This window comes from Camelina sativa, chromosome 16 (genome assembly GCF_000633955.1).
Source record: "Camelina sativa cultivar DH55 chromosome 16, Cs, whole genome shotgun sequence".
Classification (NCBI taxonomy): Eukaryota; Viridiplantae; Streptophyta; class Magnoliopsida; order Brassicales; family Brassicaceae; genus Camelina; species Camelina sativa.
Window position 1 is genome coordinate 13,446,698 of NC_025700.1, and position 16,620 is coordinate 13,463,317.

General features: G+C 45.3%; 1 protein-coding gene and 1 pseudogene across 1 annotated transcript in view; both read right to left on the bottom strand.

The window, feature by feature from the left end:
* The window catches only part of LOC104750476 (LEAF RUST 10 DISEASE-RESISTANCE LOCUS RECEPTOR-LIKE PROTEIN KINASE-like 2.5), a 12,051-nt gene extending 7,786 nt beyond the window's left edge, over positions 1–4,265 (bottom strand). The window contains exon 1 of the mRNA XM_010472272.2: positions 3,481–4,265. Within this exon, the coding sequence (XP_010470574.1) occupies positions 3,481–4,234 (754 nt within the window). The 5' untranslated portion in view covers positions 4,235–4,265. The remainder of the gene's footprint in view (positions 1–3,480) is intronic.
* Positions 5,016–16,620, bottom strand: part of LOC109129500 — a 59,103-nt pseudogene continuing 47,498 nt past the window's right edge.

Genomic DNA, 16,620 nt, shown 5'->3' on the forward strand with positions numbered 1-16,620 from the left:
AAGGATAGGTTTCCAGAAGAGAAGAAAAGCAAGCTTCTACCACGAGCTGATGGTCCATTTGAAGTCATCAAGAAGATCAACGACAACGCCTACCAGATTGATCTTCAAGGTAAGTATAATATATCTTCAACATTCAATGTTTCTGACTTGCTTCCTTATTATGCAGATCCCGATTTGAGGACAAATCCTTTTGAAGAGGGGGAGGATGATATGATCGTGGCCAGCAAGGAGACAGAAGCTGCAGAGAAACCGGAGATCGTGGGAAGGATCACTCGTTCAAGAGCTAAGGAGATGGCCAAGGAAGCTCATGCACTCATAGCTGACGGGTCATTCAATCTACCGAGGATCCAAGTCTTCAACATATCCACCCTGAAGACTTCACCCGGTAATGATAACTAGATAACTTAGGTGTGAAGTTTGTACTCTTTTTCCCATAGCTGAGTTTTGTCCCAATGGGTTTTCTCGGTATGGTTTTTAATGAGGCAAATGGATCACTACGTCGAGTTATCTAGAAGTCATTACCAATGGGGAATAATGTACAAGTCACCATGACTTCTGTACTAATACAAGTGACTTTTGTACTACTACATATCACCTAGACGCTTCGTTGTTTTCTAATTTCCTTTACACGCCTTGTTGTTTTATTTTGAACTTCCTGTTGTTTGGAGTGTCGAGCCTTAGGGTTGATTATAAAACCCAAAAGCGACACCTCCTTGTTTGGTAGCGAGGAAGTTTTATGTAACAAGTATTGTTGAATCTTTCTTCTCTCAATCCGAACTCGTGAATGCGTTCATGATTCCGAGTTTCTAAACACTTTGTGATTAAGAAACTCTTAACTTTATTTTCGAATCCATCTAACCATCTAACACTTCTCACCATCGAATCATTGCTCTTCTCTCTCGAANGCAAGGAGACAGAAGCTGCAGAGAAACCGGAGATTGTGGGAAGGATCACTCGTTCAAGAGCTGAGGAGATGGCCAAGGAAGCTCATTCACTCATAGCTGACGGGTCATTCAATCTACCGAGGATCCAAGTCTTCAACATATCCACCCTGAAGACTTCACCCGGTAATGATAACTAGATAACTTAGGTGTGAAGTTTGTACTCTTTTTCCCATAGCTGAGTTTTGTCCCAATGGGTTTTCTCGGTATGGTTTTTAATGAGGCAAATGGATCACTACGTCGAGTTATCTAGAAGTCATTACCAATGGGGAATCATGTACAAGTCACCATGACTTCTGTACTAATACAAGTGACTTTTGTACTACTACATATCACCTAGACGCTTCGTTGTTTTCTAATTTCCTTTACACGCCTTGTTGTTTTATTTTGAACTTCCTGTTGTTTGGAGTGTCGAGCCTTAGGGTTGATTATAAAACCCAAAAGCGACACCTCCTTGTTTGGTAGCGAGGAAGTTTTATGTAACAAGTATTGTTGAATCTTTCTTCTCTCAATCCGAACTCGTGAATGCGTTCATGATTCCGAGTTTCTAAACACTTTGTGATTAAGAAACTCTTAACTTTATTTTCGAATCCATCTAACCATCTAACACTTCTCACCATCGAATCATTGCTCTTCTCTCTCGAACATCACCTGCCGTCACTCGCAATCCACTTGTGCATCATCACCTTCAATCCACGTCGCCTCTTACCTGTCATCAGCCTCCATCAGAGTTTCATCCTAGGGAGTTCGTATTAAAGAGCCTTTTTTAGATTATCTGTACCCGGAGTTTTCTCCAGTGTATCCAAAGCTTGTCTAGAAGCTGGAATACTGACGCCTCTTCTGCATGATCCCCTGAAGTCGTTTAAAAGTGCACTAATCCCTTCAAGTAGAGGGGCTGAGAGGTTTCTCGTTATATAGAAATTTCTTGTGTCATCACCCTCACAATCAAAGAATCCAACATAAGTAGAAACATACGGTGAAAAAGTCTCCGACGCAGTCGTAATAAAGCGTCAGCATCTCGGTGTCAGGAGCGAATGGAAGAACGTGTTCGTTAAACTGCATATTTGGTGGGTCTTGAGGACAAAGATTGTTGATATAATCCACGCTGCCAAGTCTTATGAAACCAGTAGTATAATTTGCCTCTAGGATTCTAAATTTAACAGTGGAGATGTTAAGCTCTGCGAAACCTCCGCCACAGTCGAGCTTGAAGTCAGGGTGGCCACAGTCTTCTCTGCCAGATATCCAAAAAGGGTATGAGAGATTTTTCTGGTTACCGCAACTAAACGAGCTACTGCAGTGTTTATGAAGCTCATCAGCTGAGTGAACACATGATTGGTAAAGAGAGCATCCATAAGATTCTATGGAACACAGAACTTGTTGGGGATAGAAACAGATTGATCATTGTGTTGGAAATAATAGGAAAAATGGTGGAGAGATGAAGGAATATGTCAATGGTTTTTTTTTCTTACCATAACTGCAACTCCACTGTATAGCTGTTTTATGTATAAGACAATTACTGTTAAGTGGACGGAGTTCGTTGAATCTTTGCATCCTGATGAGGCTTCGTTGCAGCAAACACATATTCGTTGAACAATCTTGACACGCTTTCTCATCTATCTTTCACCTTCACCTCAAATCCTTTACTTTTTTACACTTCCCAGATGTGTCAAATTCAGCTCTCTAATTACTTCTGAGACTCAGAAAGTGAGGCTCTTGTAGGTCCTCAACGATTTTGGGAGACAAACTTGTGGCTGTTAAGGTAAAAGAACCCAAAAGCTCTGCTTTTGCAAGTTTAATTATAAGCTTATATGATAATTGATCTATATGGAGAACTTGGTAGATGGTCTAAAGATGATTGAAGAGGTTTACAGTATCTTGTAGTACCTTTTTTTCTAAGCCGCACTAGTTAGATATGTCAAAACTTGTGAAAATGAACAGAATAGGAATGGAACTATAAGTGAAAGATTATTGACGCTGTCGTTTTTGTCGCAATAAATGACCAGAATGTTTGTGATGAACCCTACCTAGAAAATGAAATCAGCGGTGATGTTCCCACACTGAAACAGAGCCTCACATAATCCAAGTTCTTGTTTACTTGAAGCACAAGGAAGATGGTGAATTAAGGAGTAGATGAAGAATTAAGAATTAAGGAGTAGATGGTGATAGTACATGATTCTCTTGAGATCTTTTTACTGTGTGTCTTCTGGGTTTTTGTTGAGTTAAGCAATTAGAGATCAGATACGCATAAGCGTAAAGCTGAGGTGAAAAAAAAAAAAAAAGCTGAGGTGGAAATTGTAAAGGGCCTGTGAGGATAGTGACCGAAGCAAGACTCATTATTAGTTTACTTTAAAAGACTTTTATATTCACTGCTTAATCACATACTTAACGATTGGGTCAATAACGATAAAAATTCTGAATTCTAGCAATTGGTCAAAGTATACCTATGTTCAGAATCGATCCTATGGAACTAATATTAGATGTAATTATAATAGTAGAAATGAAAATTAGGACTGAGAGAAGTAAATGATGAAGGACTAACCTTGGTTATCGTGACAGGAGGATTTGTGAGGCTTGTCTTCACACAGACATTGGAAATTTTCCGACCCCGACTCCGAACCACAAATCCCATTAGAAGTGGTACACGTCTGGCAAACTTGATCCTCTATGTTGTACTTCAAATCGAACCCTTGATCCAAAGCCAGCTTCAATGCTCGGTTCGAGTCATTTGACTGATGAAGATAATTCTTAGCCGACCGAAGCATCGGAATTTCTCCAACCTTTGTACAATTATGGAATTGATCATACGCTGGTCCAAAGACGTGGTATGTTATCCGACTGTCGCTGCTTGTTTGGCAAGAAATATTTGATAGCGAGGTTATGTTTTCGTGGCAATCAAACAAATCAATCTTATCGGTGGAAAGGTTTACTGTAAACTCCTTCTCTCCAGTGAAGTTCCAAATCTGTGGGCAGTTCCCATCTAACCAGCTCTCATCAACAACGGTAATTACTTGATCCTCAAGATTCACAGATCTTACGCGAAGATTGAGATCCCCGATATCTAGGGATAGGGTTTGATTATTCTCGCAGGAGAGTTGGAAGGATGATTGGCCGCAGAATTTGGGTTTATCGGATCCCCAGAACGGGTACGTGGTGCTTGACTCGAACACCTGCTGTCCAGATCCACATATCAGAGGTAAGCTACACTCTTCATACTGTTGATCGGCGGAGAAGCACGACGGGAGGTTAACAACGGAGAAGACGACGAAGCTGATGAAGAGAAGAAAGATGGACATTGGGTTTTTGTTGACAACTAAGCCTTTTTTGTTTTGGTTTGCTAAATATATTTATTTTATGTATATGAAGTAAGAACAGTCAGAAAATTCGTATAGATCTTTGATTATTTGACTTGTTTGTTTTTTTATTGCACAGACTGAAAGCTACTTTTATACAATACTATCCCCTGCCTCTTAAATCTGTTTCTCTAATTTTCTATAAAGATGATTTAGGAGAGAAAGTCAATAATTTGATAGTCAAAGACTTATGGATGTTTAGAAATTTAGAGTTTAGAAATATGAATGTTTGAACAAGAAAATTTGAGAATTGAGAGATTAATTCTAGATGATAGGGGAATAAATTTAGGATGTAAGTTTCATGCTTTTTCATTTGGGTACTAAGACATTCTCTTTTTTCTTGTTGTTGTTACATTGTAATGTATTCTGGACGTATCGGCGAGATTGTTGTATTTGATCAATGATCAGTTAAGTACTTTTCAAGTTCAAGCACTGCCCTTCCGTTGGATCGGCTGTGTTCCTTAGAAAAGCATTTTTGGACAAGAACATTGAGCTTCGAATTTTTAAATACAAATCACATAAGCCTTTTGTTTGTTGTTTGAAAGAGAACTAAGAATGAAGTAGGAAATTGTTGCCATGAAAAGGCCTGAGACTGAGAAGTGATGAGCGTTTTATAATCTGGTGACCTTTAACAAAACAGGTTGTTTGTAGATGAAACTCAATTTTTATTATCATCTTTAAGTGTAATGGCGTAACCAGTTTTCTTGCCACATTAATTTTTTCTTTAATAGCTTCCAAGGGTCTCTTTTCTTTTTGTGACATTTATCGAAGATACCTCTGTATAAGCCGAGACATCCTCTGATATTGTAGAAGATTCTTGAAGAGGTTCTGAAGGAATTTGAAAAACAGGCCTTGGAGGAACTTCAAGAGCATTGAGGTTCCCTTCCATCGTCTCTATTACTCTGTCCATCGATGGACGATCTGATTGAGAAGACTGAATGCACCACAAACCAACCAATGTCATCTTCTTTGCTATCTCCTCTTCTTCATTGTTGATGCTATTGTCTTGATTCTCAAGATCCTACCCATTCAGGAAAGTATATTGAGCTTGGGTTCGATGCAGAGTCTTCACTTGATGTTTCCTTCCTTGCTCCAATCATCTCAAGAACCAACATTCCATAGCTATACACATCCGACTTGTGGGAAACTCAACGGTACATTCTTGAAAACAGTTCAGGTGCAATGTACCCTATTAATTGTACCTCTTGTGTCTAACAATGACAAAATACTCTCTTTCTTCTCGCAGAGCTTCGCAAGGCCAAAGTCTGATACTTTGGAGCAAAGATTGTCATCTAAGAGTATATTTTGTGGTTTAATGTCGAAATGCACAATCCTGGTTCTGCAGCCATGGTGCAAGTACTCTAGACCATGAGCAATGCCTAACGCAATTCTATATAGTTCTCCCCAGTCCATATGTGATGACTTCCTTGACTACATGACTTGTGCCATAAGAATAACTAAAATCTCCAAGCTCACTGGTCAAGGTGAACATCTTCGACCAGCTTCCTTGACTCCTGACCACTTCGCTTTACCTGTTAACTACCCAATCATTTCCATAAACAAATAATTTTTGTGCCTGAACACATACCGCTTGATATTCAAAACCAAATGTGGATAAGTAATCATGTAAAGGAGAATGTCCTACACATGCTTACTTAAAAATACACCAGAGAAGGATCGAAGATGTAAATATCTAATTCTCACTAACTTATGATCATCAGAACAAACAAAACTGAACCGTCGCTCCTGTAACTAACAAACCATTTCTGCAACCGTCGCTCGCGTAACTAACCGAACTCGGTCAAGACTCTGCTATAAACCCTACAGAATCTGCGACGAAGATAACCACACTACTCCATTCTTCAACTTTTTTTTCTTCTTAATTCTGATTCTTCGATGCCTACTCTGCCCGAACGCATCGATGGATGGCTTGCCGCCTATGGGAGCTCCGTTGCTAACCATAGTGTTTCTTCTTTGGTTCTGAAGAAACATAGGTTCTGAAGTATTCGATGCATCTTTTAAACCTTGATATACAAACATATATACATCATAGAAACGATCCTAACAAATCACAATCTTTACATATATGGAAATCACCATTAACTGTGCTCATATCACGAGATTAATACGTTGACCAAGTTACTTCACAACCAAGGCTCCAACACTCCCCCTCAAGTTGGAGCATACAGGTTTTGTATGCCTAACTTGATCCGAAATGACGCAAAACTATCTCGGCCCAAAGGTTTGGTAAAAATATTTGCGAGCTGTTCAGTAGTATCAACATGATTGAGAGCAATGACACCATGAAGAAGCTCGTCTCGAACAAAATGACAGTCCATCTCGATGTGTTTCTTGCGTTCATGGAAGACAGGATTGGTTGCATTGTGTATGGCCGATTTGCTGTCACAAAACACTGGCATCGGTTGATCATGGTGAACCCCCAAAGTATGCAGCAACCGTTTCAACCATAAAAGTTCAGAAGTCAGAAAAGACAAGGCACGGTACTCAGCTTCAGTAGAAGACTTGCTAACGGTGTCTTGTTTGCGAGTCTTCCAGGAAATAGGAGAGTCACCAAGCTGAATAATATAACCTGTAACCGATCGTCGAGTGAGAGGGCATGTCTGATACACCCAAAATTCGAGGATCACTCAGCCGGACTAAAAAGGATAGAAACTCGCCAAGGTGCAAGGTGCAACAAGGGAGATTTGATGGATTGAGGGGTCGCACAGCAGTTGCGGAAGTCTGATGATATTCCCAACTCCAATCACTGCTAGATATGACACACTAGTCCAGCAAAAGGAGGCTGTTGCTTGGATATTACACACCAAGAAACAAAGAAATGTTCTAGACAAAGAACAAAGAGATAAACTCTAAAATGAAAAAGAAAATTGGTTGATGATTCTCAAATGCGATTGCATGAGTTTATATAGAGATAGAAAACTTGGTCACAAAGCCAAATATTATTCTTGAAACTAAAACACAATAAAGATAGATAGTTGAATGAAGATTCAACTCTTTGAAGTTTGTCTTCCCAAGGTGAGTTGAACTCTATTTTCGTCACTCCTCTTTGACCACAAAACAAAGTGATTATTTTGGGCTTTCTTGGACTTGAATTAGGCTCAAAGTGGGCTGGCCTTGATAGGTATCATCCCCAATAGTTCTTCCCATGCTCTCTTTGGACATAAGCTCTTGAATAAGCCCATTTAGTGCATTTCTTAGCCTCTTAGCTTTTGCTCTAGCCATTGGTCCTTCAGGTACAAACAATGGTTCCTACGCTACATGCTCCTCGGGTTCAAGCTCAGCTACTAGTTCCTCAGGTTCAAGCTCAGCTACAAGCTGCTCCTTATAAGCCCCATCCATGGTCACATCATCCCCTCCTCTTAAAAAGGATTTGCCCTCAAATCTGGATCATCTGCCACAAAAGGAACTAAATTAGAATCATTAAAGCTTGAACTCACATTATACTTACCTTGAAGATCTAGTTGGTAGGCATTGTCATTGATCTTTCTTTTTATCTCAAAGGGTCCACCAATTCTAGGCATGAGTTTTGACTTCCTTTCAGCTGGAAACTTTTTTTTTCTTCAAGCGAACCCACACTTGGTGATGTGACCCCGGACTACGGACGTGAACCACGGACGTACGGACGGAGCAAACCCAGCGAAACGATTCGAAAGTACGACTCGGTGGTTGGAGCGATGTACGGAAGGAAACGGCACAAAGGAACGACAGGAACGGACGGAGAGAGACACGCGAGGAGATGCTCGACTCGTTTGTCTCTCGGATAGATGGGGATAGACGTGGAATGAGGTAGCAACACACAAGGGATGGATCTCCTTGCGATACGGCCAAACTAGTAGCTAACGAACCCGGTTCGTGCAACTTCTAGGGTTTCGTTTCAATCACTGTAAACGAGAGAGAAGGATAACTTCTTGTTCTTTATTCTTAATAGTCTACCTTACATGATAGGGTCTAGGCCCTTTATATAGGGCTGATTACATAAAGGAACTCTCAAAACCCTAAACACGTGGGTGGAGATAAAACGCAGCGTTCAGGACATAGTCTTAAAAGAGAAATAAAACTAAGGATAGAATGGCCACGCGGCCGAAGTGGTCCATGGCCATGCACTAGGGTCCATAGCCTCGTTAAAACCCCCTTGGTAAACCACGTAGGGACAAACCCAAGGTGGGAAAAAGAGTACTACTTTCCCTAATGACTTGGAGGTCTTCACCCTTGTGAGATGGTGAAGACCGTTAGAAGAGCCTCGGTTGGCTGCTCGTCGGGTCGGTTGGGGCCGCGGTCGAGTTCCGCTTGTTCCTAGATGAAAGCTTGGACAAAGATGAGGCACTTCTTTCTTGCGGTCCTAGCTGCGGTCCGGCTCCTTGTTGTAGCTCCGGGCATCAGGTTTGGTGCTTGGGCTGAGGGCCGTCTAATTCCGGACGCAGTCGCGTCCTTGGTTCCTTGCGCGCTCCGGTCCTCGTCCGTGTCCGTATGCTGGCCATCGTCCCGGGTTCCATCATTCCCTCCCCCTTGGAAAGGTTTTGCCCTGAAAACATCTTCCTCGGTACCTACATCAAACGGGGCCAAGTCAGAAACATTGAATGAGGTCGAAGTCAAATACTCACCAGGTAGTTCAAGGCGGTAGGAATTGTCGTTGATCCTCTCGACGACTCGGAACGGTCCATCTCCGCGGGGGCTCAGCTTGTCCTTCCTCTTTTGCAGAAACCGTTCTGGCCGTAGGTGCAACCAAACCCAGTCGCTTTCCTTGCAAACCATGGTCTTCCGGCCCTTGTTGGCTGTCCGCACATAGTGTTCGGTACGCCGCTCTATGTNTATCTCAAAGGGTCCACCAATTCTAGGCATGAGTTTTGACTTCCTTTCAGCTGGAAACTTTTTTTTTCTTCAAGCGAACCCACACTTGGTGATGTGACCCCGGACTACGGACGTGAACCACGGACGTACGGACGGANGTTCTCCGGGCGGAAAGGGTAACGCGTCCATAGGAGTCAGCGGTTTAAACCCATAAGCGATCTCGAACGGCATTTTCTGGGTGGCCGAGTGCGTGGCAAGGTTGTAGGCGAACTCCACAAATGGAAAGCATTCGACCCAAGTCTTCCTGTTACTACCGATGGTGGTCCGTAGTAGTGCTCCGAGGGTGCGGTTAACCACCTCGGTTTGGCCGTCCGTCTGCNACTCACATTATACTTACCTTGAAGATCTAGTTGGTAGGCATTGTCATTGATCTTTCTTTTTATCTCAAAGGGTCCACCAATTCTAGGCATGAGTTTTGACTTCCTTTCAGCTGGAAACTTTTTTTTTCTTCAAGCGAACCCACACTTGGTGATGTGACCCCGGACTACGGACGTGAACCACGGACGTACGGACGGAGCAAACCCAGCGAAACGATTCGAAAGTACGACTCGGTGGTTGGAGCGATGTACGGAAGGAAACGGCACAAAGGAACGACAGGAACGGACGGAGAGAGACACGCGAGGAGATGCTCGACTCGTTTGTCTCTCGGATAGATGGGGATAGACGTGGAATGAGGTAGCAACACACAAGGGATNGTGACACGCGGTCGAGTACAACAGCCTCGTACCGAGCTTTCTCCATATCGTCCTCCAGAAATGGCCGAAGAACTTGGGCTCGCGGTCGGACACAATGGTGCGGGGGAGGCCGTGTAATCGCACTACTTCTCGGAAGAACAGGTTGGCGATGTGCATGGCATCGTTGGTCTTGTTGCATGGTATAAAATGGGCCATTTTGGAGAAACGGTCCACGACCACGAAAATAGCGTCCTTCTTGTCGCACGGTGGTAGACCAAGGACAAAATCCATAGATAGGTCAACCCACGGACTTGATGCGATCGGAAGGGGCGTGTACAGGCCATAGGGACGCGTGGTGGACTTGGCCGTCCGGCACATAATGCAACTACCGCAGAATTTCTCCACCATGCGCTTCATCTTAGGCCAATAGAAGTGCTCCTTCAGGATGGCCATTGTTTTGGCTACGCCATAGTGTCCCGTGAGCCCTCCTCCATGTGCTTCCCTCATTAATAACTCCCGCATCGATCCGGCCGGGACGCACAGGCGCCTCTCCTTGAATAGGAACCCGTCATGTACGAAGAACTTGGTATAGCTTCCTTTACCATGTTCCTGGTAGCACTCAGCGAAGTCCGGGTCCAAACCATACGCGTCCTTGATGTGCTCAAACCCGAGGATCCGTGCGTCCATGGTGGTGATCAGCGTATGGCGCCGTGAAAGTGCGTCGGCCACAACATTCTCCTTGCCCTTCTTGTACTTGATGACGTAAGGAAAGGTTTCGATAAACTCCAGCCACTTGGCGTGCCTCCTCTTCAGGTTGGTCTGGCCGCGCAAGTGCTTCAACGTCTCATGGTCGGTATGAATGACGCACTCCTTGGCCAATAGATAATGTTGCCAAGTCTCCATCGCGCGGACTAAGGCGTACAGCTCCTTGTCGTAGGTTGGGTAATTGAGCGTCGGTCCGCTGAGCTTCTCACTGAAGTAGGCAATAGGCTTGCCTCCTTGCGTCAATACGGCTCCAATGCCCACTCCGGACGCGTCGCACTCCACTTCAAAGGTTTTGCTGAAATCCGGTAAGGCCAATAGAGGCGCGTGTGTCAGCCGGTGCTTGAGCTCGCGGAAGGCTGCTTCTTGGGCCGGTCCCCACTTGAACTCAACGCTTTTTTTTATGGTGGCGGTAAGTGGTGCAGCTACCGAACTGAAATCCCGTACGAACCGCCTATAGAAACTGGCCAGGCCGTGAAAGCTCCGGACTTGACTGATATTGGTCGGGGTCGGCCACTCCTCAATGGCCTTGATCTTGTCATTGTCCACCTTAAGCCCCTGCGCACTTACAACAAAGCCTAGGAAAACTAGCTCGTTAGCTCCAAACACGCATTTCTTAAAGTTAGCGTACAGTTTGTTCTCCCTAAGAGTGTCCAAGACCAAGGATAGATGTTCTAAATGTTCCTCAAGGCATTTACTATAAACAAGGATGTCATCAAAGTAAACAACCACAAATTTGTTGATATAGACCCTAAGGACATGGTTCATCAGTCTCATAAAGGTGGAGGGAGCATTAGATAGACCGAATGGCATTACCAACCATTCGTACAAACCTTGCTTGGTTTTGAACGCGGTTTTCCACTCATCTCCTTCTTTCATCCTCACTTGATGATAGCCACTTTTAAGGTCTATCTTGGAGAAGATGGTGGAACCGCTGAGTTCATCAAGCATGTCGTCTAGGCGCGGAATGGGATGGCGGTACTTGATGGTGATGTTGTTTACTGCCCGACAATCCACGCACATACGCCATGTCCCGTCCTTCTTAGGTACCAGCAAGACTGGCACCGCGCACGGACTAAGGCTCTCTCGGACGTATCCTTGCTCCATGAGTTCGGATACTTGGCGTTCAAGCTCCTTGGCCTCTTCGGGATTCACGCGGTAGGCAGGACGGTTCGGGAGCTGGGCTCCAGGTACGAGGTCGATCTGATGCTTAATGCCGCGAAGTGGTGGTAGACCGTGCAGTAATTCATCCGGAAACACGTCCTGGTACCGTCGTAGGAGCGGTCTGATCATGGCCGGGACGGCGTCCTGCTCCATACCTATCCTCACAACATCCTTAAAGGCCATCAATAAGACTTGACAAGTGGAGTCACTAAGTGATCTCCTAACCGTACTAGCATTAATCAAGAAGTTCATTTTAGTGCTCGGTTCCTTAGACATTTTTGATTGCAGCTCACAAACTTGTGTGGGACTCAATGGTTTTAGGCAAATACGCTTGTTATCATGCACAAAGGAGTATTGGTTGGTGTGGCCACAGTGAGAGGTCCGCTTATCAAACTGCCAAGGACGCCAGAAAAGGAGGTGGCTAGCTTGCATCGGAACCACGTCACACAAGACTTGGTCTTTACAGGGGCCTACACTAAACGGGACCGTGACCTGTTCGGTGACTGGGACCACGGCCTTGTCATTCAACCATTTGAGTTTGTAGGGTTTAGGATGGTTTGTGGTACCAAGAGAAAGTTTCTTGACCATGTAGGAACTTGCCACATTGGTGCAAGATCCACCATCAATGATCAAGCCACAAACCTTCCCACTTACAGTGCATCGCGTGTGGAATATGTTGTCCCGCTGGTGCGTATCGTCCGGACACTGGCTAGTATTAAGGACCCGTCGGATCATAAGCAGCTCTCTCTCGTCAGGCTCGGCGACGACTTCCTTGACCTCCTTAGCATCGTTTGGTTCGTCAGGGTCGTTGTCGTCCTTGGATTCAAGTTCCCGCGACGCGGTAATGGTCAGGGTACGCGGATTGGGACAATCTCGGGTGTAGTGGCCTCGACCTTGGCACTTGACGCATATTATGTCTCGGCTACGTCCTTCGGTCAGTTGCGACCTGGGGTCGGTACGAGAGTCCTTGTTCTGGTCCCTTGGTTTGAACCGTGAATCAATGGTGACGGCCTTGGACTTCTCTTGCCCGCGGTGCCCTCCCGGTCCTGGGGACGAATTGGGCGACCAACTAGGCGTTCCTTGAGCGCGAGAGCGGTGGATGGTGTTGGCCTTTCTCTTGATCTGCTGTTCGACTTGCATTGCTAGGTGCAAGAGTTCATCGAACGAGTTGTACGTTAAACGTTCTACCTTCCGTGCAATGCGGTCTTGTAGTCCGTCCAAGAACTGGGCCATCAATCCTTCTTCGCTATCTTCGACCTCCAGCCGGTTGCGAAGATGCTCGAACTCTTCATAGTAGTCCTCAACGCTCTTGGCTCCTTGGGACAGCTTGCGGAACCTTCGCTGGAGCTCGCGGTGGTACAGCGGTGGCACGTACCGGCGTCTCATCTCGTTCTTCATGGCCTCCCAATGCGGTAAGGCGCGTTCCCCGTTCCTCCTACGGTCAGCTTCAGAACGATCCCACCACGTAAGGGCATGGTCCGTGAACTGGGCGGCTGCATAGGCGATCTTCTTAGGTTCGGGGTAGTTGTAGCAGGCGAATATATGATCCATCCTTCCCTCCAAGTCGAGATATGCCTCCGGATCAACTTTTCCGGCAAACGTCGGGGCCGTGAGTTTGTGACCCGGTTCGACCGGACGGTAGGGTTGATCGTCCTCATGCTCGTCCCTATGTCGAGGGCGTCTCCCTTGGTAGGGTGGGCCATCGTCTTCTTCGTATGTCCCTCCTAGATCCGGGTCATAGCGTCGTTGGCGATCATGGACAGGCGGTCCACAAGCCGCGGGTTGCCGTTGTCCATCCTCTATCCATTGTAGCCGGTTCCCTAGCTGGGCTAGTTGAGTCCAGATCTCGGCTAAGACTGCCCCGATTTCCGGGGGTGGAAGCGGCTCTCCAGGATGTGCGGCCATATCAGCTGTACGGATGGCGGTTATTGTACGGACGGTGGCCGCGGTACGGACGGCGGCCAGGTACTGTTCGGATGGTGGTCTACGCAGTGGCTGGTTGGAGAAGTGATACCACCGGCGGTCAGTAGTGGGTACTGCGACGGTTGATAAGTCCTCCGGCGTACGGTCGTGTCGGACGGTAGCAATCGGTACTGTCGGTCGATCCGTGACGCGTGTCCGTTTAGAAAAGATCCTACACAAAGAATGAACTCGTGGGTTCTCTGTTTGATAGGTTTAACAAATCGGACAAACCTTGGACAGCTAATGATTGGAAAAAGGTAAAGTAAAAAGCAAAAGTAAAAGCACTACACGACAACCTAAGACTAAAACAAAAACGGACCTCACGCGCTGGGACTCTACTTGCTACACGTGGCCTTTAGGCCACCACTAACAACGACCAAGCAAAAGAACACAACTTTATGGATCTAAACTACCAAAGCGAAGAACAGCTCAAGAACACTAAAGACCTAGCAAGAACAAAACCTTATACAAACGGACTAGACCCTAAACAAGACTCAAACTTGACCGTACAAGGATGTAAGGGAAGGAAAGATACGACCTTGTGAGGAACTTTCGGCTCTGATACCAACTGATGTGACCCCGGACTACGGACGTGAACCACGGACGTACGGACGGAGCAAACCCAGCAGAACGATTCGAAAGTACGACTCGGTTGGGCCGTGAACGAATGGAATCGGCGGTTGGAGCGATGTACGGAAGGAAACGGCACAAAGGAACGACAGGAACGGATGGAGAGAGACTCGCGAGGAGATGCTCGACTCGTTCGTCTCTCGGATAGATGGGGATAGACGTGGAATGAGGTAGCGACACACAAGGGATGGATCTCCTTGCGATACAGCCAAACTAGTAGCTAACGAACCCGGTTCGTGCAGCTTCTAGGGTTTCGTTTCAATCACTGAAAACGAGAGAGAAGGATAACTTCTTGTTCTTTATTCTTAATAGTCTACCTTACATGATAGGGTCTAGGCCCTTTATATAGGGCCGCTTACATAGAGGAACTCTCAAAACCCTAAACACGTGGGTGGAGATAAAACGCAGCGTTCAAGACATAGTTTTTAAAAGAGAAATAAAACTAAGGATAGAATGGCCACGCGGCCGAAGTGGTCCATGGCCATGCACTAGGGTCCATAGCCTCGTTAAAACCCCCTTGGTAAACCACGTAGGGACAAACCCAAGGTGGGAAAAAGAGTACTACTTTCCCTAATGACTTGGAGGTCTTCACCCTTGTGAGATGGTGAAGACCGTTAGAAGAGCCTCGGTTGGCTGCTCGTCGGGTCGGTTGGGGCCGCGGTCGAGTTCTGCTTGTTCCTGGACGAAAGCTTGGACAAAGATGAGGCACTTCTTTCTTGCGGTCATAGCTGCGGTCCGGCTCCTTGTTGTAGCTCCGGGCATCAGGTTCGGTGCTTGGGCTGAGGGCCGTCTAATTCCAGACGCAGTCGCGTCCTTGGTTTCTTGCGCGCTCCGGTCCTCGTCCGTGTCCGTATGCTGGCCATCGTCCCGGGTTCCATCACTTGGTCTCCGGGTTTAAATACCATCTTGTGCCTTTCTTTGTTACCTTGTTTTGTGTACTGCTTGGTCTTCTCCTTGATGTTTATTCTTGCTTTCTCATGGATCTGTTTGGCAAGGTCAGATTTCTTTTTCCCACCCAAACTAGCTCTTTCACTCAAAGGTAGAGGGGTTAGATCCAATGGACATAAAGGATTAAAGCCATAAACGATTTGGAACAGACAAAACTTAGTTCTTAGTTTAGACCAAAGCGTTTTCCAGAAGTTACTTAAAAACTTTGTACCCCTATTAAAAACAATTAGCTTTGGCACTCCATGAAAACGAACAATTTCCTTAAAAAACAACTCAGCAACATGCAAAGCATTATCAGTTTTGTGACAAAGTTTGAAATGCGCCATTTTTGAAAATCGATCAATGACCACAAAAACTGAATCTTTACTAGTCCTAGTTCTAGGCAAACCAAGCACAAAATCTATAGAAATATCATGCCCAGGCTGAGTAGGAAAAGGATGTCGATAATTTACCGTGATGTTGTTAATGGCTCTACAATAAACACAAATGCGCCAACTTCCATCCTTTTTGGGCACAAGTATGATTAGAACCTCACATGGGCTCACACTCTCTCTTAGATGTCCCTTTTCCATGAGTTCATTAACTTGCCTTTGAATCTCTAATGTCTCCACGGGATTAGTCTTGTAAGCTGGTCGGTTTGGAAGTGATGTACCTCGGACAAAATCAATCTAGTGTTCTATACCTCTTATTGGCGGAAAAACATTAGGGTTCTCTTCTAGAAAAATATCTGTGAATTCCTGCAAAACATCTATCAAATCACTCGGGAGCTCCAGTGCAAGGTCAGAAAATGCTATTAGTGTTTCTTTATACACAAGCAAAAGCAATGGCTGTTGAGAGTACAAAGATTTCCTTACTTGACTCTCTTTGACAAAGAAGTTAAAGTTCTTAGGAGATACCTCAGGTTTTGCTGGTTTAATTTCTTTGTCTCGACTTTCTTTCAATTGGACCTGGTCTTGATGGACCTCCAACGGAGTTAAAGGAACCAGAGTGATCTTCTTTCCTTTATGCTCAAAGGAATGCCGATTGGTGTAGCCATCATGTATCGCCCTCATGTCAAACTGCCAAGGTCGTCCTAGAAGAATATGGCTTGCATCAATGGGAAGGACATTGCACAGAATCTCGTCTTCATATCGGCCGATGGTAAGAGGAACCGTGACTTGCTCCCTGACGTACTGTTCGCCCGTTTCATTCAACCATTCCAGTTTAAAAGGTCGCGGATGAGGTCTTGTCTCAAGTCCAAGCTTCCTAACAAGAGTTTCACTAGCAACGTTAGTACAGCTTCCACCGTCAATGATCAAAGAACAAACTTTATCTTTAACT